Below are 24,795 nucleotides of genomic sequence, written 5' to 3'. Positions count from 1 at the left end.
GCCAACTGGAAGCTAGCGAGAGGTAAGAAGACTTAGAAGTAGAGAGAAGAAATGGGCTGTGAGCTGCCAGAAGTAAAGCTGGGCCATCCTCTCAAGATCATGTAGAAAGCTGCACTGCCCCTTACAACACAGGAGTGGATGCAAAAATCTGCAGCTTCTCTTCCAAGAACAGCTGAGATGAACAGTAATTGTCCATCAGTTACGCTGCCGTCTGTTTTACCTTCAAGGAATGCCAAGCAATTTGCCACCCATCTGATATCACAAATGCAAATGGCCAGCTTGGTTTACAGAAGGCAGTGAAGCTCTGCCAATTTACACTGGTAGCAGAATTTGGCCCCAAATAGCCCAATTTTCATTTTACCTAGTGAGAATAGATTTATACTGTGCCATTAACACCGATCAGGCTACTTGTGGTTGCTGCGAGTAATACTGAAAAGAGACAGAAGGAAAATCTAAGCACGTCTTCTGCAGGGGTGTTGTCTGGCGGCCTCCGACAGCAGGCAGTTCCTCACTGCCGCAGGTATCGCCATCCCCACAAAACCCCTGGCAGGAGACTGCAGCAAGGGCAGCCTTAGTGGAGTTTCTCCCACTGCCGAGGCCACTGGACTGGAAGCTCAGGGTTTGGCACAAGAGTGCGTGCCAGCCCCAGGCAGGACACACAAGTAACGGAGCAAAACCCTTTTTCTGCCCGTAGACCTCTGTAATGGATTTATCTTGTTCTGGCTGGCAGGAGCCCAAGGTCAGCATTAGGCGTGAATGCTGGGGATTGTCCTTTAATCTCTGCAGCACTTGCAGCCCGTGCAGTGTTTACATCAGGCTTGTTCTGTGTTGTGCCTTTCAGATAACATCGTTCCCCAACATACAGATTGGGAATGTGGATCTGCAGAAGGGAGCATATGCCAGGCTGCCTGGGCTACTGAGAGAGAAGGAAAGGGGGGCCCTACAGCGCCGCCGTAGCTGTTTCCCCCAGCAGCCAGGAGGTGAGGGAGCACCTTTTGGAGGGCAGCTTGCCTGCGGCCAGGGCCAAACAGGCTGCGGCGGCCGGCTGGCTGCTCCTCCCTCCCCTGCAGGGGCTGCTGAGGCCCAGCTGAGTCGCTCAGCCTTGAATGAGAGCCGAGGGCACCTGGCGAGTGCTCTGAGGAACCCACACCGATAGCAGGAAGAGTTTCAATGCGATGCAGGGAGGTGCAGCACTAAGCCCCTGGCCTTGCCTTGCTGCATGGCAGGTCAGGTGTTCCATGGGCTCTCTGGGGGTCCTGCAGGTCAGAGGTCTGTCCCCACACGGGCAGGCAGGAGACAGGGATATGTTTAACGCGAGCCCCTCTCAGCTGAGGCGAACCTGATTACAATTCCCATGAGCTTCAGAGACGGAAGCATGCCTCATTCCAAGCATTTCTCCAGCAATGCCCCAGGACAGCAGCAATGGGTGACCTTGCCCCGAGGTCTGTGACTGCCCCGTACTGTATGAAGGAGGATTCTCAGGAACCTGCTGCCTTGCGGCACTGGAAGCATTTCAATATGTACATAGTGAACATATATTTCTCATCCCTCCGATGTCCTGGGCTTTGTTTCCTACTCTACCACTTAAGCCCTTAATTTGAAAAATGCTTTGTGGACACTGCTTATTTTTTTCACAACAAGAAAAAATGAAAAAAAAAAAAAAATGAGGTCAATCTTGTCAATGTTTTAAATAGCAGAAATGTGCTGGTAGCAGGCAGCAGTAGCATTAAAATGACACTCACGGTGTCCCCACAAATCATCTGCCAACTTTCATTGTTGCTGTCCTCTTTCTTCTTTCCAGGCGGAGAATTCTAGAAGAATGTTTAAAATATATCAGAAACAATCTGGGGCTTAATTATATGCTCTCTGCTGATTCAGTTGCCTCAGGAGGTGTAGTTAGTAATTAATTAGCACAGCATGCTCATGTGTTTCATACCAGTATCGCTCACCAGGGTCTGTGTCCCTAGCCTTCGCCCCACAGGAGCCCATGGCTCAGGAAAGCCACTTTCACTGGCTTTCTGTGGGGACCCACAGGGACTCCATCACCAGGACAGGCACCCGCATGCTGCCATGGGGCCCAACACAACGCACAGGGGTTTCTCTTGCTGGGGAGGCTGGAGGAGGATACGTGCACAGGGGCAGGAGGTGCCTGTGCTAGCAGAGAGGAGCCAGAGACTTGCTCAGGTCAGCAAGGCACCATTCAGCAGAAAGTCTGGCTGGGTTGCCAGCAAATGCAAGATGCCCAAAGGAGGGGAACGTTCTAACATGTCCCTCTGAACACTAGCCTAAGTTCTCATTACCAGCGTGTGTGCAGCCACCACATATTTTCCCCTAGGTGCAGCTGACAAAACCAGGCAATTCATATCACAAATTTCTGAATCACGCTCAGGCTACTTTGTTTTGTTTTGTATTTCCTTTGCTTCTGAGAATATGAACCCTGGGGCATTTACAAAGAAAATCCCATTTCATCTGTGTTGCTTTGCTTGCAGCTATTTGGTTTTCTTCTTTGGGCGCTTCTGGCTCACAGAAATGACAGTCAGATTTGCAAAGTCTTTTCTTTGCATCTCCTGCTGTGAGCCACAGCTTAGCCTGGCAGTGCAGGTCTCTGTCTGCTCCTCATGGCCCTAATGTCATGACCAAAGCAGCCTGGTAACTTTTTAAAAGCCAGGGGCTCCCAAATTGTACTGCTGCTCACAGTTACCACAGTGACCAGGGGCTGACACCAAAGCTCTGCTGCTTGAGTGGTGATTTCTGGGATCAGGGGAGCAGTGATGTGCTCCACTCACGCATCGCAAGTAGTTTCCTGGTGTGTTTGTCTCTTGCCAGGGTGGCAGGACTGTTTGTGGTTGTTGGTTGCTGGCCTTCAGGAGCCACTATTCATCTGTGCAAGTGTGGAAGACTGACATCCACCCCGAGCCCACATAAGCTGGGTCAGGGCGAGTGCTTCCACCTGGGTTCTTAGAGCTGTGCTCCCTGCATGCTGTACTCCCTTGCTGCCTGGTAGCGCTCCCGTTGCGCTCGCCCTGTGTCCCCACTGCACGCGGATGGCACTGTGCCCACCTGCATATGGCATGGGCAGGACAAGTGGTGCTGTTTACTCTTGGAAGCCTGAGGGTCTCCTGCTGCACCACGGCAGCCAGCACATAGAGGTTCTTTCTGCTCCCAGCTGCCAAGAGATGGAAAAATCATTGAACGGCTCAGCCGTCCCTCCCGCCTGCCCCCAGCCCGAGTCCTGAAGGGATGTCACATCTCCTCTCACCCTCTCTACCCACAGCCCGATAAATGTCACCGCCCTGCGGGCTTGTGCCCCCTCACAACACCCTGCCCCTCCTGGGGCTGGTAATTATACCAGTGGCCGGTGGGAGCCCGAGGGGCAGGCCTTGGAGCCCTGAGGGGAGGGAGCCTCTTGGGACCCTCAGGGGCAGCCACCGGGGCCACCCCGAAGGGTGGCTGCTGGGCCCCCGAGGGGCAGCTGTTGGCACCCTGAGGGGAGCCCGCTCGGACCCCCCTGAGGGGCAGCCATTGGGCCCCTGAGGGGCAGCTGCTGGGGCTCCATGTGGAGACCGTTGGGGCCCTCAGGGGTGACCGCTGGAGCCCTGAGGGGAGCCCGCTGCACCCCGAGCGCCGGCCGCTGGGCTCTCTCCCCTCAGCGCGGCGCCAGGCGGCGGCCATTGGCTGTCGCTATGCGGGGCCCGCTGCCGACTCCTCCCGCCGCCCGCCCGCCCACCCCCCGCCGCGCGGTGCGGGAGAGCCGCGGAGCAGGGGCAGGAGAAGCCGGAGCAGGAGAAGCAGGAGGAGGAGGAGGAGGAGGAGGAGGAGGCGGCGGCGGCGAGGAGCGGAGCGGAGCGGAGCGGCCGCCCCGAGGCGCCCCCCGGCCGCGCTGCGCGGTCTCCGCCGCCGCCGCCGCCGCCCCCCCCGTGTCGCTGGGAGCGCGGCGGCGAGATGGCGGCGGGCGGCGGGCAGGCCATCGTGTGGCGCAACGTGGTGCTCATGGGGCTGCTGCACCTGGGCGCCGTCTACGCGCTCAGCCTGGTGCCGAGGGCGCAGCTCCTCACCCTGCTCTGGGGTGAGTCCGGCTGCCGGGGGCGGGGGGCGCCGGGGGCCGGGGGCTGCGCGGTGGGGCACCCCCCCCCCCCCCCCCCCCCGGGGGTTGTGCGGCCGGGGGGGGCCGAAAGCCGGCCGGGGGGGGCGGCAGCGCCGGCCTTGGCTGGGGTGGGGGGCGTGAGGGGCCAGGGGAGGCGGCGCCGACCCGGGGAGAAGGGCTCTGCGGGCAGCAGGCGGCGGGAGGCGACCGCCGGCAGAAGACAGCGGCCGCAGGGATCGGGGACGCGCTGCCGGCTTGGAGGATTCCCGGTTTTGTGCCGTGGGTCCGGCTCCGGCCGCTCTGTGCCCCCGCGGGAAAGCCTCGGAAACTGCCGGAGCGGGTCTGTTGCGCCTGGGAATGAACTCGTCCGTCAGCCACCACCCGTGCACAAGTTCTCATCACGGGAACCATCTCTGTGGAGGGGAGCTGCCTTCCGGAGCAGCCCCCCGTTTCGCACCAGCCCCAAACCCCCAGGCACACACACTCCGAGCAGGGTTTTAGGGACATCGCGTCCCGCCTGGCTTCTGTCCCCCTCCCCGCCTCAGCTGCGGCAGGGGGACCGGCAGAGCCCGGCCGAGCTGTGTGGCTTGGGCCGTCCCCTGCCCGCTGGTTTCAACCCTTCTTGGTCCCCCAGTGTGTGGCAGGTGGGCTGTCTCCTATCCTTGTGGCCTTTCTGAGAAAATGCATTGAAATCTTCTCTGATTCTGCTCAGTCTTAATTATGAAGCTCCTAAAGGCAGGAGCCGAAGGATTGAATGACCAGCTTCAGCCCTCCATCCTTCAAGGTATTTTTTTTCTGGTTGACTTTGCAGAGATGCTAAATAATAAACAGATCTCGACGACTTTGCAACTTAATCCCTTTCTCTCTCCTGTTTCTCGATGCTGTTATTTTTAACAGCCACCCAACAGCAGACTGAAAAGTTTTTACAGGAGCTGGCTGGGCAGTTCCACAGGGGCTCTTCAGCAGGGAGCAAGCATGCTGGGTCCAGCCATCCGGAGCGGTGGGCGAAGTAAAATACAGCACCTCCTGCAGAATATCTACAGCTAAAGTGTGTGCCATCACGCTGGAGGCAGGGGTAGACAACAGCAGCGTTGTTGTTGCTCAGGTTAATGAACTTGGCGTCATTGGTGCGTGGCAGGATGCGGGCAGCCGTCGGTGGCTCACTAGTGCCTGCCTGGCTTCTTATTTATCCTCCCCAGAGACATCTGTAGCTCAGGAAGCACTCGGCTGGGCTGGGCTGGGTGCTGCCTGCACAGTGCAGGGCACACTTTTCCCTTAGTGAACCCACTTGGTCGTCCCTGATGCACCAGCACCGCTGTGCCACCTCAAAAACAGCTGTCCTAGCCAAAGTGCATGCTCAGCAGGAGTCATTTCCACTGGTAATTTATTGACACTCGTCCAGCCGTACGTAATAGACAACGGAAAAAAGCTGGCAAGAGAAGGCTCGGCTGGGTGTTTGCTCAGGATTATCTGTGCTCCTCTGTTCCCATTGCTTCCTGCACAAGCACGTGGAGGCAGGCGTTCCAGCTCATCGAACCCCACGCGCTGCTGGGGCTGTGGACGGGATCCCCCCTAGCTGTGTGTAATACCGCCAGGCTGCCTGGAGAGCACTGGCAGTTGGGTTATCTCTCAAGGGATGCATGCTTACACAGCTTAAAACGCCGGCTTTTGGGTTTCCTGCTGCCTCCCTGGAACTAGTGCTGCACCTTGGATACGACCCCTGCTCTGCCAGCCCCTTCCTGTCCTTCGCTGCAGTTCCTGGGGCCCCCAGGGGTGTTCAGCCGTCGGTGTGGTTTCAGCAGCGCTTGCTGGGCACTACCATGTGTGTTCACGGACATGAACTTGTGCGGAGGGGTCCGCAGTGCACGTGGCAGGTTCCATCCCTTCCGTAAGCCTGGAAGTTAAGTGACCAGCCGGCGCTCCCCGTCAAGTGCCCAGCCAGTGCTTGGGTTAGTTAAACAACACAAAAAATCCCTTTGGCATCCTGCAACAGAGAAAGTTACGGCCTCGTGTCCACGTGGGAGGGGAGGCTTGCCCCTGCTTTTCACGTTGCTCAGGACATCCCATCACACGGGGGCTGAAAGCCGGTGGGCCCCGGGGGTCAGCGTGGTGCCTGCAGGGCTCTGCCATCACCTCCTCCTCCTCCTCAGCCCTTGTGGCAGGCGATCGGCGCGAGGAGGCACATGTTGCTGCTGTGCCCTGCAGATGCGGGTTTATTGGTCTGGCAGGGTTCAGCAGCCGCGTGTGTTCCTGAGTGCCATCTGCTGGCTTCTCGGGTACCAGCCGGTTTGGTAGCGCGTCTGTGCAGCGTGCTCGCTGAGAGAAGCCCCCGTTGTGCTAGAAGCTCCACGCAGATGGTGGTAATAGAAATGCTGGCTCCAGAGGAGCTGCGCTCTGCACCTCCGAGAGCTCTCTGGAAGCAGGACGTGGAGGTGCTGTCTGCGTTACAGGTGTGGATTGGAGGCGCTTGATTTAAACTTCTGCTGTGTCTCCTGCTGCCGCTCTGCCAGGAGCACCCTGGGGGTTCTGCAGTGGTTATACTCGGGCAATTTCTTGCAGGCAAGATTTTGGGTCAGAAAACAGGTAGTGACTGCTTTCCTCTTAAAATTCTGTGAGGAGGTATCCAAGGTTGCCTTGGTAGGAGGGATTTACTGAGCAAAACAACCTTTCCTCGCCTTCATCTCAGCAGAGACCGCCCTGCTCCGAGGTGTGCTGCTGCAGGACATGTTCCTGCCGCTCAGATGTTTTCCCTTCCCTTCCTCGCCTGCTCTGACTGTTGCTGGAGGTGACTGCTTACAGTCTTACCTGTGAACTTCCCCACATTCAGCTTTCAGTGCATTTATGTGTTTCCTATCTGGATCCCGCCCCCCTGCACTGTTGATTCCTTTTTGTTTTCCCCTGGTTTGTGTGCTGCATATCACATATGCACCGTGAACGTGGTAAAGGACTGGAGAAGGCATCTTGTGCCTGTGTGCATGCTGCGTGGGCCCTCCATCCCCTTGCTCTCAGCAGGAGCGTTTCAGGCACTCCAAACACGTCCTTGCAGCTGGGCAGAACATGCAGGGCAGTGAGCGATGGAGCTGCTCGCGGGCAGAGCCTGACGTGCCACCAGGCAGAGCGGCACCAGCCTCGCAGACCGGCTCGACTGGGCTTGCTGCGGTTGCTTTCAAGGAGGGAGAAGCACTGCTCGCTCCTCTGGGCTCACCCACCAGAACTCAGTCTGCATCCTCATCACTGCCGCTGCGCCTTCCCTCCCTGCAATTACGGTTGCACTTGTAATTAGCGCTGATGTTGTAATTGAAGCCAAGCAATTTCTTGTCCTGTAGGGACTGTCAGAAGTCTGAACAAGGCAGAAACCTGATGTGGGCTGCTGTGGCTACCTGGCAGGGCTCTGAGCCCTCTCTTTGTGGAGGAGAACTGTGTTTTTCCGAGAGGAAGAGGGGCTGGTGGTAGGGCAGTGACTGTAAATGCAAAGGGCTGAGCCCCTGCTTCCTCAAGGCAGAGCTGCACGCCAAAGGCCAGTCTCTGGAGCCCTCTGCTAATGGCTGGAGTACACACTTCCTTTCCTTCCATGTCTGAGGAACAAGAGAAAATCAATGCTAGTTCTTTGTCAGTGTTTTGAGAGCACTTGCAAGCCAGCGGCGCCCTTGCCAGCCTGCGGATTGAGGACAGCAGTGAGGTCACTGGGAGAGAAGTGAAATCTGCCGGTGGTTTTGTGATGACGCGGGATCCAGCTGAGCCGAGGGAGGCTACACAGAAGCATCACAAATTTCAGAGAAATGAGAAATCAAAGCATCTCCCAGCCTTTTCTTTTGATCTAAAAATACATAGAAACTGTGCGGCATCTTAAGGCAATCTTCAGTTGCTGGTGAGTTCAGGGAATCTGTGTGTGCTTCCTAGGGGAATTACAGCGTTCTCTGGAATACTTGCTGTCATCCGCACTTTCCACTGCTCTCTTGGCTTTATTTGTGTCACTTTGGCCGCAGTTGTCAATGTGAACGTTTCTGCTATTCCAACCGGAATAAAGCCTTTTGTATACTCAGCCAAAAGGGCTGGCTCTGGGGAACGTTCCTGAAAATGCGTACGCAGGCATGTGCATCCAGACGGAGGCAAACTGGGTGTCTTGGGCGGGCGATGGCGGAGCCAAGAGGGCGCGATGGACATCTTCTGGAGCTCCTCCACCCTGCCACTGCCAAACTCATCTGCTTTGCAGCTCCGAGCTGCCTCCCCTCTTCCTTTTGATGTGTTTCATCTTCTCTTTTTCTCTCTTGGTTCAATTTAGAGCAGCTCAGAGAATGTGCAAATCTAATTTTAGATGAACCCGCTCCTGGCCTGAGATTTCACACGTTTGCTCTTCACACGAATGGGTGGCTCCCCTGAGAGCTGGCGTGCACTTCCCAGCAGGCGGCTCGGGGAACTGGTGCTTTTCAGTTCTCGGCTGCTGGCTTGAGTCCAGCCCATGGTGCTTTTGATGCCAGCCTTTGACAGCTGGCAGGGCTCAGCGAACAGCCGATGGCCTTTTCGCTCTGTCTGTACGCAGAGACCCCGGTTGTGTTTGCGGACTGAGCCCTGGTGTCGAGGCAGGGTTTTCTTTGCCCCGCTGTCTGTGTGAGCTGTTCAGTGGTGGCTCTGGGCAACTGCTGAAGTGGATGGCAGCGGGACCTGGGAACGCCAGCGGTAGCTGGGAACGTCCATGTACCTTCCCTCATTTGGGCAGTAGTCGTGCGTTAGTCCTAAACCTGCCCGTGAACAACAGCAAAAACCCACAAGTGAGGAACAGAAGGCGGATGGAGGATATGCAGATGTGCTGTAATTTTTAGAAAGGGAAAAAATCCTAACCGTAAGGTACAGAACTGTTACATATTTATAGCAGTCAGCTTTGCAACGCTCACTCTGTGCTTGAGCAACTTGCTGTTTGTGTTTCTCATGCAGTTCTCGTAGCCTGACGGAAGACCTTGACTTCTATGCAGTCGATTATTAAAATTCCCTTGCAAGCAATTTTGCTCTGGCTCAATAAGCTGAGGTAAATGTCAGCGTGTAAATTCACAAACGTTGCGTGTCCATCCCTGTTGGCTTTAACCCTCGCGTTGCTATTGACGCTACAAGTCAGGTTGCGATACCCCTCCGCACACAGCTCACCAGACCCCGCAGCGGGTGGGATGAAAACAGCCCGCGCTGAGATGCAGACGTCTTGCCAGGCTTGCTCATGCAGGTTTCCCCAAGGCTTTCCCACGGAAGGAATATTTCCACCCAGCGGCATCATGTCACGAGAGGGCTTCATTGTGCAGCGGCACGGGGAGGCTGGGGCAGCGCTCAGCGGTCCGACGAGTGTTGCTGCCCCACGGGAGCCGTCGCCGAGCCTCGTCCTGCATGTTGCAGCCCATTTCTGTATCGACAGCAGCACCGCTGTGGACACACTATTGATTTTTGTCTCCCAACGACTATTTTTATATCTGCTGCTGTGTCCCTCAGAGATGATGGCAATTTGCTCCGTGTAACTGGGTTATGTTTGACATTGGCGGCGTGTGGATGGTTGCTCTCTGATGCGGTGCCTCCTTGAAATCAGTGTCTGAGAAGGATGGCCAGCCATTTCACCTCTTTCAGCAGCCAGCGCTGTCTGTTCAGACATGCAGACCTCACCCAGTGCCCCTTGGATTTCTTGCTCAGGTTCATTTGCTGTTGTTTTTTTAACCAGGTAAGGGTCCAGAACCCTCACTAATCCTCTGGATTTGCTACCTGTAGATACGTATCCCATCTCTAGCGTGCTTTGGGAAAGAAAACAAGTTCAAATTGTGATGTTAAACACACAACAGACTTGGAATTCTCAGGGGGAGAGATTTGCTCCGATTTAAGCCACCACTTAGAGCAGAGGGTGTTTTTCTGATGCCTCTGGAGGTGCCACAACCTGTGGCAATATCCCGTCTTCCTGGAGGTTGGCCCCTCAGATGCACAGGTTTTCAGAGGAGTTTGCTGATTGATGTAACACGGGTTTTCTGGAAATCTGGCCACGGGAATGATGAGCTGTTCTGAGAAAGCTGACCCAAATGCTTTACACTGCTGGTCTCCCATCCCATCCATTTTTAAACAATTTGCCTGGTGTAGTTTGCCGTGCTTCTCCCTGACTGTGAGCTGATACCCCTGTGCCTGCTGTTCAACATCCCATTGATGTCTCGCTGCCCTATCGTGTGGCAAGCTCAGAATATTTTATGTGCTGGTGGTGATCATCCTTGCAGGTGCCTGCTTCCCCAAGCACCTCATCCTCCCTGCAGATCCCTGTCTGTGCTTATGGCCACCGAGCTTCATCGCTTTGCTTTTTTCTATCCTGGCAGATCCTTTTTTCAAGCCTTTTCTGCATGGATCCTTTTGTGTTTCTTAGCTCTCTCGCTGCTGCTCCGAATTTAGCATCCTCTGCAGTTGTAATTAATATGCTGTTTGCCTTTGTTTCAGGTCATTAATAAGCATGTTGAATAAAAATCTTCTGCCTATTGATTCTGGCGCGTTCCCATAAATAGCATCTGTGCAGAGGCACCGCGTACTTGGAGCCTAGCAACCTGCCGGCTCCCTGTGCTCGCAGTGCTTGAACCTCCGCTCCCTCTTCATCTCCTGTCCCCTCCTCGGCTTCTCTCCTTTGTCCCATCGTACGGCTCACGCACTGCTTGTTATCCTTCCCCTCTTCGGAAGCGTTCTGTGTCCACTGCATCACACGAGCTCGTGGCTGGAAGCGCTCCTGCCAGACCTCCTGCATGATGGATGAGAAAGACGACGATAAACCATGCTGGCCTCTTCTTGGCATTGGTACAGCAGGGATTAGTGGCCAGGTGTCATTTTCAGGCACCCTAATGCCTGCCAGAACCACAGCAATCTGGTCTCGCTGTTCGGTGCGTTTGTCCAACAGGATTTGCGTCTGCTCTGGTCACTGCACTTCTGAGGTGGGTTTTTTGTTATTTTTGTCCTGGGGACGCTTCAGCCCTTGGGATTTGTTGTAGGAAAATTCCTGCTGTTGCGATTCCTCCCCTGCAAAGCCAAAGAAGAGGCGTGCTGCGTGGGTACGAAGCCCAGCCATTCCAGCTTGCCTTTGTGCTACAGAAGGCCCAGCAAGCTATTCTTCTTGGCGATACCTCTGTCTCCATTAACGGTAGGCTAGAAAATGAGATTCACAAGGAAGATGCTCTTGAAATACCAAATCCCCTGAAAAGAAGAGACAGGTGAAGACAGGGGATTTCAGTCCCTAGGACTAGCATGAGGTTAACAAGGGAAAAACCCACAGACAATATGTTCTTCTGATGATTCAGGACTATAGCCTTAATATTTCTGTGTTGCCTGGATAATGGCAGTGTTCGGTGTGTCACAGATCTCTTCCCACAATTGCAGTCATCTGAGCAATTTGAAAGGCTCTATTTTGTGATGTTCCTGCCACATCGTTGCTTCACCAGCCCAACACGGCTCAGTATCACATACAGAAAATGACAGGATGGGTTTCCCTGCACTGTGTAAGACAAGTCTGTGTCCTTGCCGTGACAGGGCATGTGTCAGAGCAGCCAGAGGAAACCGGAGTGCAAGGTAGTTGTGGTGTCAGCGTCGTTACTGATCCGAGCATTGTCAAGCAAAAAGCGCGAACACCACGCAGGGAGCGTGTGTGCGCCTTTGGGTACCTCCCTTCGGGAAGCAGGCACGAGTCTGGATTTGGCAACAGACTTCAGCGCCACGCTGGCCTGCACAGCTGAACCTTTTCTGGGAGTAGTGTGAACGCTGCAGCCTGCTGGAAAGGGAAATACATCCTCGGAGACAGAATCGACAGCAGGTTTTAAGAGACATTTCATCTTTATTAGGATCTTTCCAACTCCTTTTGTGTGTTGAATTTGTGAGAAAGGCTCTGTGTGCTGTGCAGGAGATGAATCCTGGGCACATACATAACATGAGGCAGTCTGGGTAAAGCTGTTTGTAAGGATCCACCAGCAGCGTGCATAAGGTCCGTTTACTTCTTCAGTCTGCAGGGGTGACAATCAGCATCAAATACGGGTGCCATTTTTTCTACTAAGTGCCTTTTGACTGTGTTTTGTCTTCAACACTGTAAGTACAAGCAGTACGAGTTGGGAGTGGATAGAGGTGGACAGTAGGCACCCACCTACGTGTGGAGATTTTAATTTCCATTTTGCAAAGACTGCTGTTCTACATTAAGTACCGGAGAAAGCTGACTGAAGATTCCTTTCTTTCCACTGCCTGCCTATCAGGGTTGCCTGCTGTTGTGCAGATGGACACAAGTAACCCGCCCCCCCCAGCCTTCACAGACAAGGTTTCCCCTTTTTTTCCAGGAACTCTACTTAGGTATTTGAATTAGACACGTTCTGGTGGCGGCATGTCTGCACACAAGCAGCATGTGTGTTTCGGGTAGCAGGCTGCCCTGGCCAAACAGCACGTCACCTTACACCGTGCAAACTCATTTCAGGTCACTGTGAGAAATCAATGCTTCTTTTGGAAGGAGACATAAGAGTCTACTATCATGGCAGCTGGGCAGCCTAACTGGGAGTAGCTGAAGTGTTCCAGTTCATTTGTGATTTCTTGCTGCGTTGGCCGTCTGAAAAATGCTCAACACAAGTTTCCTTGGCCAACTTGGTAATTACGGAAAGGCAGTTCCAGAAGCTGAGGGAGGCTGTGAATGCTGGTCTGCCTGCTGCATTTATATGACCGACTGGAGCTCCTTACGATGAGAAAAGTTTTTATTGTGGAAACTCTGACATGGTTTGCATTTGTGGGGGCGGGAGGTGATGCTCCTCAGTTAGCTGGCAGATGGGACTTGAGCAAAGACCTGTCTGGAGGAGGCTGGCAGTGTCTTGTTTGGAGAGCTGTCACTGCTCTTCTGAGATGAGTGGAGAACCCTTGCTCCCCTGTACTGGGCGAAGGCACACTGTGTGTAAATGCATCGCGGCATGGTGCTTCAGTGCTGCCAAACTCCACTGAGCATCACACCAGAGAAGCAGGAAGGGCTGGGAGGAGAAATGCCACATCCCAAGGTGGAGCTGGGCTGAGATCCTCCCCTCGTCTCCTGAGCATCCCTGCAGGCGTGGGCAGACAGGGGCAAGGAGCAGCTTTACAGCCAAGAATGCAATACTAAGGACAGCTGACCCCTGGCACACCTTTCCTTTTCTTTTTGTCTTTCAGCCTATTTCTGTTTCCTGGTGACAGCCCTGGGTGTGACAGCTGGTGCGCATCGCTTGTGGAGCCACCGCTCCTACAAAGCCAAGCTGCCTCTGCGGATCTTTCTGGCTGCAGCTAACTCCATGGCTTTCCAGGTGGGTTAGTGGTTGCCTGTCCTGATTCTCGGCCTCCTGGCAGCTTTACCTGCTGTGCAGGGATCCCTTCAGCTTAGAGACATCAAAAGCAATACATATGTATATATCAGCAAAAACACGTTTGCTGATGATGCACGGTGTTGGCTTAGGGGATGCAGAGCCCCTCGCACTGCCCAAGCAATACTTAATATATTGACAGTCCAGGAGCAACAGTTATTGAAGGACCAAGTCAAATTGCCCAGATCAGGATCTCAGCAGCTTCTCTTACCAAGGCCAGGCCCCTTGCTTTAGAGGACAATGTAGAAACTTGTGTAAGGGACGACCTCATGCAAATACATCTGCATAATGGGGTCTCTTTGTCCAGCCAGGCAGCTGGAGTTTTTCACATGCCCAGAAAGGAGCGTGGACATCCTTTCACACAGTCTTAAATTGTCTCTGTTTGATGCCACTTTTTTGGCAGTAGAATTTAAATACATTTGCAAAGAAGTGTGTTACTAGCTTTGTACTTCCTGATAGGCAATATCAGACTTCAAAATCTTTTAGTAACGTTCAGCTGGTGGTAGGAGGTAGCCCAGAACCAGGATTCCCATGGTGTGAACGTAGTTGTTCCTTTGGCTGTTCCAGACAGATATATGCATCTGTGTTAGCATTACACTGTCTAGCTCAGCTGCCATAACTTGTTGTGGCACTGCATACCACGTTTTTACCTTTTTCCCTCCAATATGTTTGTATGATTTCATGTACCTCAACAGAGGATGAAGGGAGTCCCTTTATCCGTTTCTGTACTGCTCATTTATCATCTTTGATTTATCTTCTTCCTAAGGTGCAGGGTATTAATCCCGTTGGTCCCTTTACACCTTACAAAGAGCACAACACTTTTGTTTGAATATGGGGTATGTCCCATTTGACTCTAACCCCCCGTTTATTCTGAGCTGTGTTCCAGCCACTTTGTGCTCCTCTGTTCCTTGCAGAGCTTTACAAACCCTTTGCTCAGTGTGTTAAACAAGCGTCTGGAGTTTTGAAGAACCCCCTGGTGCTGTACTCCTGTTTTACAGCAGATCTTATCTTTCATGAGTAATTCCAATGAGTGTGCCAAGCTGGATTGCAGTGAGCCTGACTGCTGCAACGGCATTGCCTTCGGCTCCCCTGGGTTTGGCTCTTGGCTCTGTTGGCCTCATCATGGCTTTTGGCTGAGGACATGGTACAGTTCCGAGGCAGTAAGTACTTCAGGGTGGCTTCAAGCTACCTTTGTGCCCTTCATATCAGAAGGAAAGTGGAAGGCCGAGTCACCTGTTCTCAGTTTGAAGTAGTCTGAAGCCCGTTCTAGTGACCATGACACCAATTGCCTGCCCAAGCCTGCTGGCACCAGCACAAACAGGCAGCAAGCCAGTTTTCCTGTCTGTCTCCCTCCTGTTGGCTTTGGGAGGAAGCGGTAGCATTGCAGCAGCCCCGGAGGCTGCCTTCTCGAAGGGCAGGGGCAGCTCAGCTGGGACATGGTGGTTTCTCCCCAGCTAAGTGTCGTTGCACTGTCCCTCCTGGCTGTCCCTGTGAAACAAGAGAGCACCTGTCCACAGCTGCAGGGGCTGTTTGCGATTTTGTGTGAGTGCATCGGCTTCGTGATGCAGCCCAAGTGTGTCATCACGTTTGGGTCTGCAGATTTATTAAGGGGCCTGCTAATGAAACCTCATGTCTGTGTCACTGTCACAGCATGATGCTGTCGTGCTGCTTCGGAGGGGGTTTCACTCCTGCATTTACCTGAAACTTCATCAAGAGTGACACCTTCCTGAAAAATGGTTGCTATTAATGCGCTCGCAGTTACATGTGTGGCGCTCCAGTTGTTGGTGTATTTATTGCCAACAGTTCTGGCCTCTGGCCTTTGTTTGCTCTTAGCCCTTGTGGTTTTAATTACATGTGATTCGGTTGTTTCACAGCCTCCTTGCGCTTTCATCCGGAGAATCACATTTTTGCTAGTCCTGCAGGTGTTTGCTGTGGTGTGAGAAGCCAAGTTAATTTCTCACAGTGTCATTGCTTTGACCTGGTTACCTGCTGTGCCACAAGTAATTTTATCAAGTGCTCTTACGACAAGCTGATCGATAATCTCATTGGAAATATCATTTCTGGTTAAGAAAGAGGACCTTTCCTAGGTGTGTGCTTCTCACATAAGCCTAGTTTGGTTTTAAATGCCTTGATCGTAGCATCTCCTAGTCCTCTGGATACCCCCCCGAAGTATACATCTGCCACTTGAAGCAATGCAGTGGCTTTCATTCCCTTTCATTTCTCTGCAAGGGAAAAAGTAAAACGGCAGCAAGGTGAAGATCTGCCCTTGCCCTCATTGAGGAGCTTGGTGGCTTCCTTTGGTTCGCTTTGCTCAGCTCAATTCGCTTTCTTGGGCAGTGGGTTTTTGTTCCTCACCTGTCTCTTGTGGTCTCTTGCAGACAGCACCTTTGCAGTGCTGCCATCGAACTCTGATGCGTTTCAGACGGACTAATCGCTTGTTATTTTTAGTTGTTCCTGGAGTTGTTCAGCAGCTCGGGGAGCCTTGGTGCTTTCTCTCAATTCTCTCAGCTGAGAGAATGAGCAGTGATTTCCATTATGCTTCAGCATAGGGCTTGGGTCTCACAAAATACAAACTTGCAGAGCTGTCGTTAGCCTGGGTTTGCTGTGTCCTGCAGTGCGTCCTCTGCCCCGATGGCTGCCGCTCTGCGGTTCTCGCAGACACCACAAAGGGTTTCCTCAGTTCTGGGAGTGAAGCTGCTGTGCTTGGTGGTTGTGAGTGCTGCTGCTGTTCCAACTCAAAGCCTTCTTTCTTTGGATATCACTGTTTGGGTCCCTCCCTGCCTGTGCAAAGGTGGAAAAAACACAGAAAAGGACACTCCGCTAAGCATTCTGTAGTTGAAGCTCACAGTGTTGTAGGTTCAGGTATTAAATAGCTTTTTTTTTCTTTGATGCAACTGAATTCACAGATGAGTGTGCGGCCAGAGTTTTCCAAGTGTTGCGCACGCTTACGATTCCCTGTGGTAACAGCTGAGCACCACTGCAAAACACCCTTCAGCTGAATAATTTCAGAAAGCCTCTCTCCAAGTCTGATCTGGATCCGATGCTGATCTGGTGTTGTGGGTCTGAGGCTTTTATTCCAGCCTAGCTGTAAATGCAAGACTTGGCTTCTCAAAAAGCAGGCATGTTTCTTTTGACATCTCAGTCTCGTACTCTGGTACACACCCCTGCAGACAGAGCAGTCATTTAAATGGAAGTTTTACTGTGAGAGACACATCCCTCCAAACTGGTTGCTGTCCCCATGCGTGCAAGGAGCTGGGGCCTCTCTCCTCTCACCCCGCTGTGCTCTCTCCGCAGAATGACATCTACGAGTGGAGCCGAGACCACCGCGTGCACCACAAGTACTCGGAGACGGACGCAGACCCGCACAACGCCCGCCGTGGCTTCTTCTTCTCCCACATCGGCTGGCTGTTTGTGCGCAAGCACCGGGACGTCATCGAGAAGGGGAGAAAACTGGATTTCACTGACCTGTTGGATGACCCCGTTGTCAGGTTCCAAAGAAAGTAAGTGGGAGCACATGGCCATCGTGTGGCACAGGGTGGAGGGGTCCTGACCACCTCATTGTGGCTTCTTCCTTGTTGCTGCCTGTCCTCTTTCTCCCCCAGGAGATCACTGCCACCCTGATGGCAGGCAGTAGGGCTGCTCTCCCTCTGCCTGCAGTTGTGGCTGTGCGCCTCCTGCTCGCAGCCTGTCTTGGCCAGCTGCGCTGCACAAGCAGCGTGCCCTGTCCTCGTCCTTTTCCAGAAAGCCAAGGCTGGCTGTGAAAACAGCCACAGCAGAAGCTGCCAGGCTCTTGGCCTTCTCCTTTGATCAGTGGAGTAGAGGCTGTAATCGCTACCTGCTGTAATGCAGAAGTGCACCTCTCATTCTGCAAACCCATCTTTGGCCAGCGCAGACCGAGTGCTTCCTCTCACAGGACTGTCATCCTGCACAGCATTAGTTATTTCCCCTGAGAATTAGCGCAGACCAGGTTCAGCTTGCTACATGCTCTGTGAAACGTGGGAATTGAGCAGCACGCTGTGTTCTCTATGTGAGTAACTGCACCGTAGGTGGAAATGGAACATGCTCCCTGACAGCAAGCGTTTGGTACAGGTGCTCTGCATACCACATTCGCCTATTTGTGAGCATTTTCTGGGTGAGGGAAGCAGCTGGCTGAGTCCTGAAATCTGTCTCACCTTTGCATTAGAGTAAGCTGTGCACAGGCAGAATGTTCCCTGCATTTGAGGAGCTGCAGGAGGCAGGAATTCACTGCCCTCTGTTCTGTCATTTGTTGGCTCAGTCAGCAGTAGGTGTTTGCAAAGGCTCCCTTGTGGTTTGCTGCAGCACCTCTTGGCTGTGTTGTTCCCTTTACCAAGACAACAGCAGCCCACGAGAAGCAGTCTCTGCTGCCTTGGTTGTGCTGCAAACGTTGCATGGCGATGGTGGCCGTTTTGTGCAGGGAAGTTGTGTTTCAGCAAATGCCAGGGCTCGGGATTTGAATGTAGGGCTTCCTTTCCCTTAGAAGAAACATTCAGGTTCCTCCTTTTATGAGGCTGAAGTGGTCTTTTTGACAGCACAGAAAAACAGCGGGTGGTCTGTTGGCAGCTGCTGGCTCTTAGGTGTGCCTGGGTGCCGGGTTTGCAGCCAGCACTGAACTTCCCCAGGACCTTCAGGCGCTGGTCTTGAGGTTTTTGCTCCGGGACTGGGCCTCAGCTGTTGAGCCCCAGCGTTACCTGCTGCTTCAGGGTTTGTGGCTCTCTTTGCATTTTGAATTGTGAACTGATGTCATGCAACAGCAGATAGTTGAAAATTTCCCTGCTGCTGTGTGGCTCCTTCCCCTGCAGTACCCAGTTCGTCCTCTGGAAGCCCAGGCAAGAGTTGGCAGTGTTCATGCTGGCAGAGCTGAGGCACACTCTGTTGCATGCACAGTCTCTCTTTTTTTCATCCCCATCAAAGCCTTCCGTTTAGTCCTCCCAGCTGTGGGCAGCAGTCCATGAAGGCACACACATTCCTCGCTGAATATTGAGAGCCCTGACAGCCGCACAAAGGCAGAGACTAAAAAGCAGCCCTGGTCCCTGCCACATCAACTGCTTTTGGCAGAAGAGGCAACTTTTCTGATGCCGAGCCAGTGGCACCCTGGCCTGGCTGCCAACGAGGAACTCGGCTTGGTGTTCCTCCTGGACAAAGGCTGTTGCAGCTGCGAACTGCCGAGGTGTCTGCCTTCTGAGGCTGGGGAGAGCGGGCGGGCAGGGTGGCAGGACAGCCTCTCAGAAGTGAAAAGCCAAGTGCTGGCTTGCTAATAGCAGGTTGCTTAAAGTAAGCCTTTCTGGGTATTGTTTGGAAACATCCACAGTGTGAATGATGCTGAAAGGTAACAATAGGGACCACTAGCGATTTTTTCCCTAACACTGCTTCTGACACATTAACATAGTTCCTCTCAAAAAAAAATAAATAAATAAAACAAACACCTCAAGCTCCAAAGAACTGGATACACCTATAGTATACTGAGACATCATTTCAGTTAGACATGCAAGAATGTTCTTGTGGGTCAAGCTTTTTCCTCCATTGTTGGAGTGGGTCCTGAATTAGCAGCAATTCTTTTTCTGCCATCTTTCCACAGCATCCTAATAGTCATAGCTGTTCCTTACCTGGCACTTTTCCCTTACACGTCTCCTGGCGCTTTTCAGTGCAGTGAGTACTCGTGTCACTGCTTTAGAGAGGACAAGAATGGCAGCAGCTGTCCCTCCTAGCTCCTGGTAGTTGCCTGTGGTGCTGAGCACTAGCAAGGCTTGGCACAAGAAGGATGCCTGCCCTAAGTACGTACCACTCCATAGACGTGGATGTCTTGGTTCAGACTGTTCCAGCCTGGCCAGGATTACCACAACAGATAAATGCTCTGAAGACACTGGCGCCTTGCTTGGAGCAGCCCCATTCAAAGCAGTCTCTCCAGTGCTCCTTGGCTCTGTTCAAGTTCTTCTGCAAAACAGCCAGGAGTGTGGAGCTCAGAGAGGTTATGGGGCTGGCCCAGGTTACGCCAGGGGTTTCTGTGGGACCCATGCCTCCTGATAGCCCCTCGCTCCCCTGCCATCGTCCCCACCATGGTAATGGTGTCCTTTTGCTTCCCCGCAGGTATTACAAGAGCTCGGTCGTGCTGATGTGCTTTGTGATCCCCACCTTTGTGCCGTGGTACCTCTGGGGCGAGAGTTTGTGGAACGCCTACTTCCTTGCCTCCATCCTCCGGTACACCATCTCCCTCAACGTCACCTGGCTGGTCAACAGCGCCGCGCACATGTACGGCAACCGCCCATACGACAAGTACATCAACCCCAGGCAGAACACCTTTGTCACTCTGGGAGCCATTGGTAGGTGCTGTAGCCCCCCACAGAGATCTGCAAACTCGGAGCTAAATCTCGTCCTGCTGCAGCCTAGTTGGGGTTTGTGGGCACCTGCAGCTGTCCCCTGCTTTGAGCCAGGGCTTGGAGGAGGCTGCACACGCTCAAGGAAGTCTTCCCCTGTTCTACTGAAGAATGCTCTGCTTCTTGTTTGGATGTCAGTATCCCTTCTTGAAGCAGTTCTGGTTTTCATCTCTGAGTGTTTGGGGTGGGAAATGCCCCTTCCTGCCAGGGAGGGAAAGTCAAAAGCTGTAAAATGGAGGCGGTCAGGGGTCTTTCGCATAGATCTCCCGTAGCCAGGGATGCAGCATAACCTGCACGGGGTCAGGACTTTGAAAACAGGGGTTGGGACGTCCCACCCCAGCATGGTCCTGGATTCATCAGCGTGCCAGCCTCACAGTCTTGTAACTCCCTCTCTGTTTCCCAGGTGAGGGTTTCCACAACTACCACCACACCTTCCCCTTCGACTACTCCGCCAGCGAGCTGGGCCTGAAGTTCAACCCCACCACCTGGTTCATTGACTTCATGTTTTGGTTGGGGTTGGTCACCGACCGGAAACAGGCTCCGAAGGAGATGATCCAGGCGCGCAAGGAAAGGACTGGAGATGGCAGTGCTTGAAGAGCGGCGCTTCTCCCTGCGGCAGCGCTGGTGTGCGCGTGCGGGCACCCCCTGCTTGCTCGCGCTGGTTGGAGTTCTTTTCCTCTGGTTAAAATTAGTTTTTTCAGTTGAGCCGAATTTATTCCACAAGTTCGGGTGCAGGATTTTGTCTTTATTAGTTGTTTTATGTCCAAACTTCAGACAATTAAGTGTCAAAATGTTCTATATTATTTAATATTAGAGTTAAAACAGGAGAGAGATTTGATTTTAGTCACTGTAGTTCATGTCTGAAATACATTGTAATTTGCTCGTTCATGGTAAATGTGGCAGGTTGGAGGGACTAACTATCCTTGTAAAGTGCAGTGAGGGGAGAATTTGTTTCTACTCTTAATCAAACATTCTTTTGAGACATGATTCTTGGAGAGGCCGGGGCAGGGCCCAGTGTGCTGTGTCAGCTACAAACTGACGGCAAGGACCAGTAACAGCACCATGGAAAACAGGATGTCCAAGGCGAGTAATCGGCCGAAGATCAGTTTGACGTTAGTTTGAAAATCTGCTTTCTTCTTTTTGTTAGCCCTGTTAGCCAGACCAACGCGCTGCTGTCTTTGCTAAATACGAAAACCATTTATTGCTGAGCGGGCTTTTGTGTTGAAGATTAGTCTCTATACAGGCCAAAATACAAACTGATGCTATGTTGAGATGATTCCTTTGTTGTCGCATATACATTGTAATTTGTAACGGTACAGAGCTCAACAATGTCTTAAGCCAAATAAAGCTTTGGTTTCGATGTTCGGAGACCTGAGTTATATTCTAATCAGTCATGGCCATTGATGCATGCATATTTTAGCTCCTTTTGCACAAGAGGCCTCTTCATTTCTTTTTCTGCCTTTGACTAGCAGGTCTTTGAAAACCGACCTTGATCAAAGTCAGTCTCTACTAATGTTTCAGCTGCATGCAACATCCATTGGTTTCTGAGCAAAATATAAAGACAGTTATGTAGCTTCTGAATTTAACATTTAACAGTTGCCTTGATTAAAAAGCAAAAAAAAAAAAAAAGCAAAAAAAAAAAAAAAAAGCATGTGGAATGGGACATAGAGCCCTTTGTGTTAGATGTTAGCCAGTGCAGGAGAGAGGCTTTGTACTGTCAGCACTGGAGCACTTTTGAAGATAGAGGGCATGATTTTCATTTATAAAGCAGGTCACCGCCTTGTCCCTCGCAGAGGGACTGCTCACTTCTGGGCCACTCGGCCCCACGCCCCGGGCAAGGCAGTGATCTCGAGCTAAGTGAGACTCGGGCCCAGATATTTTCAAGAAAGATGTAGAATTAAAAAAGCCACGCAATTTAAAATCAATTCTTTTTTTTCTTGTTTCTTGTTTTCCAAATGATGCCATATAATATTAAAGAGTTGTCTTTATTCTGTATTTCATCCAGCAGGTGTTTTAACAGTGTTACTTTGCCATTAATGTTGTGTAAACTCTTGAGTGATTTACAATAAACAGTTATGATTAGGCCGGCTGCTGTGCTTTGTTCGGAAATGTCTCCAGAAACGAAGGGCTTTGTGCAGCATACGTCAGAAGCACAGCAGTGTTTCACTTGGCATTTCCAGGTATTCTCTCGGTGCAGCACTTCCAAAGTACCTGCCCCCTCCATGTTTGTGCATTCCTTGGCGGGGGAAGAGGGCTGTTAGCACACAGAAGGGCCCCACGAGACTGGATTGCTTTTGGCTTAGTTGCCAAGCTGATAAGGAGGGGAACAGAAATTTAAAGCTGACTTAAGCTTGAAAGGAGACCATGGCAAGTTCTCATGTGTGAAAATCCCAATGCAGTTGGGCCATTTGGTAGAATTACACAGCATGGTGGGAGGCTTCTCCCTGCTGCCCCTTACTGTGCCTACGTACGGTTCTGGGAGGCTTCCCACCTGCTGGTTGGAAAAACAGCAGCATGGGGAACGCTGCTTCCCTCGCCGAGGGCTTGATGGGCTGGTGGAGAGCAGCATAAAGCCTTCAGACTGATGCCAGAGATGGGCTTGGACATGATGTGTGGGTATAGGAGCGAAGTGGGGAAGAGGCAAATGCCTCACGTTAATGGTTCTTCCATCATGTTTGTGTAGCTTCCTGGCTGGAGAACTGCAGTGAATGCACTTCATGGCAGCTTACATACACATCTTCCTGTTGATCTTTATCATGTTTTAGATGTCTTTTTTCTTTTGTGCTGCTATCACTTGGACTTCCCTAAGCTGATCCTTGTCAAGTACATGCTGTAAGAAGAGTAACTGGCCCTGCAAAGAGACACAGGCTGTTTTCAGTCTGACTACCTGAAATTATACCAAGGTAATACATGTTTATCTTGGAAGTGTAAGAGTGCAGTGGCAACACCAGTTCCAGCGGGACTCAGGGGTCTGAGACTTTGAAACCATTTACAGGTTAACCATGATTTTGGAAAACAAAACAAAACAAAACAAAACAACACCAAAACTCCAAAAACTGGAAGTATGCAAAGAAACATCTTTCAGAAACTGAAAAGGTCCTCTATCAAATGCCTCAAGTGTGAGCTTGTGCTCCTTCAACTCCAGCTTTTCTGCATGAACTCACATGGTGGAGCTGGTCAAAAAATTGCAGCGATGGAAGGCAGGTGGGATCCTCAAGATCTTCCTTTAATGTGAAGAGGAGCAGGAGCAGAGCCCAGCGATAAAGGAGCCATTTGTTAACATGCACCCACGTGCCCCAGCTCTGCCCGTGGCTCCGGCTCAGCAGTGCCCAATCCCGGAGCTGAAGCCAGCTGGCACCCAGAGCTTTTGGGAAGAGAGAGTGCCTTGTCTTGGAGGGCAGGGACCTGGGGATATTTCGCATGTGAGAGGGGGCATTTTGCAGGCAATGCCCCCCCTGGCAAATCTCAGGCATGCCTGTTGCCACCAAACAGAGGGTGCACATGCTCCGATGGTGTATGTTTAGCAGTGGGGCATTTGGAGAAATGAAGTCTATCAAAATATTTTAAAAGCTGGATGAAGGAACAGATGGCTTTGATGAGAGATGATCTGGCTAATGAAATACGGGTTATCACTTAAACTGAGAAACAGTTGCTCGGGCGCTGTATTTAGCCCGTGTTGCAGCTCTGCGCGATCCCTGGCCCCTTCCTCCCGCCCCCAGTGCCGAGTGGGCGACGTTTCTTGCCAGGCCCCGCGCCAGCTTCGGCACGGAACGGAGCAGGACAGGACGACCAGTTGGTACATCTATTTTCAGAACACATGCGTTTCCCAGGAACGAAAACAAATGCAGAGCAATTCCCTTTTCTTCCTTCCCTGTTTACCCCTTTTCCCTGAAGAAACAGCCCACCAAAGCCATAGCAAGTTTGCAATGGCTGAGTTGCCCCTGAGAGGACTGCAGTTAGAGGGGTTCCCTTTGCTTCTTGCTGAGCTGCAGGTGATCTGCCAGGACGCATTCACCGTCTGTAAGTCCTCTATTTCACATGAGAAGTATCTCCCCTCTGTCGTGGGAAGAAGGTGGACGTGCAGTTTGGTCCCCAGTGGGAGCACTGATGTTGTTGAGCGTGGACAGGGAACACCCATACACTGTAAGGCATCAGGAGAAGGAAATATTAATTAATGACAAAGCAAAGCTGTAATTTTGAACATTTGTGTGCATTGGAGCTGGTCCCTGTTCCGGGCCGGGCGACTTGCCAGGCACATTCCCAGTCGCCCAGCAGGAAAAATTCAGCAGGGACTGGGGTGGGACAAGTCCTGCAGCAAGTGGATGCCAAACCCCAACCACAGGGGTTTGGGGGGGTCACCCTCTGCCTGCCCCCCTCCACAACCCATGTCTGGAGGTGAGGATCGAGGCAGGGAAGGAGAAGGCCGTGGAGGCAGGGCCAGGTGAGCTCGCGGAGGGCTTTGGGACCGTTTGGCAAGGGTGACAGGCACTGTGCTGCCGAGGGATGCAGCTCAACAGCAGGGCACCCACGGGCCGCACCGCCCCGGTCATGCTGGTGGCTTCGTTGAAGCCGTGCTTTTTAATTTCTGACAGGTCTTCAGCGAGCCTGCCGAAGACCTCAGAGCGAGCGCTCTGAGGGACGCCATCTGCTCCAGAAAGCGCTCCTGTGAACAAAACGTCTCGATAGCTGAGTTTACTGAAAACGAAGCTGCTTTCACAGCCCATCTGCCGCCTTGTTTCCCTTCCAGCTTGGGCTGGCGGCAGAGCTGAGGTGACTCGGGCGGTTCCTGGTAGCCGCCGGGCTCCCCTTCGTGGCGGAGCCGCCGGGCCGGCCGCTGCCGCCTGGTGCCGGCCCCACGGGGCAGTTGCAGCCTCGGCCGGTGCACGCTGAGGGTTATGCAAGGCCAGGCACCTCCTGCCTGTGTTAGCCAGCCCAGTGCACTTCTGTGTCGCGAGGGGGGCCCTCGCTGGGC

At 52.7% G+C, this 24,795-nt stretch overlaps 1 protein-coding gene across 1 annotated transcript; it reads left to right on the top strand.

Annotated features, from left to right (window-relative positions):
• The first annotated feature begins 3,818 nt into the window (after positions 1–3,818).
• On the top strand, positions 3,819–21,908 carry SCD5 (stearoyl-CoA desaturase 5). The gene is made up of 5 exons (XM_035325514.1): positions 3,819–4,066; positions 13,244–13,374; positions 16,726–16,931; positions 19,537–19,769; positions 20,227–21,908. Exons 1-5 carry the CDS (start codon positions 3,943–3,945, stop codon positions 20,415–20,417), a joined length of 885 nt encoding a protein of 294 aa, XP_035181405.1. The 5' UTR covers positions 3,819–3,942; the 3' UTR covers positions 20,418–21,908.
• The last annotated feature ends 2,887 nt before the right edge of the window (positions 21,909–24,795 follow it).

The sequence above is a fragment of the Oxyura jamaicensis genome, chromosome 4 (genome assembly GCF_011077185.1).
Source record: "Oxyura jamaicensis isolate SHBP4307 breed ruddy duck chromosome 4, BPBGC_Ojam_1.0, whole genome shotgun sequence".
Taxonomy (NCBI): domain Eukaryota; kingdom Metazoa; phylum Chordata; class Aves; order Anseriformes; family Anatidae; genus Oxyura; species Oxyura jamaicensis.
The sequence above is the reverse complement of the archived record's forward strand: the minus strand, read 5'-3'. Positions and strand labels throughout refer to the sequence as shown.

Bases quoted from the DNA above. Each gene is read 5' to 3' on its own strand.
- SCD5 (XM_035325514.1), top strand. From the start codon at position 3,943: ATGGCGGCGGGCGGCGGGCAGGCCATCGTGTGGCGCAACGTGGTGCTC. The intron at 4,067-13,243 runs GTGAGTCCGGCT...TTTGTCTTTCAG, and splicing joins GCTCCTCACCCTGCTCTGGG to CCTATTTCTGTTTCCTGGTG. The intron at 19,770-20,226 runs GTAGGTGCTGTA...TCTGTTTCCCAG, and splicing joins TGTCACTCTGGGAGCCATTG to GTGAGGGTTTCCACAACTAC.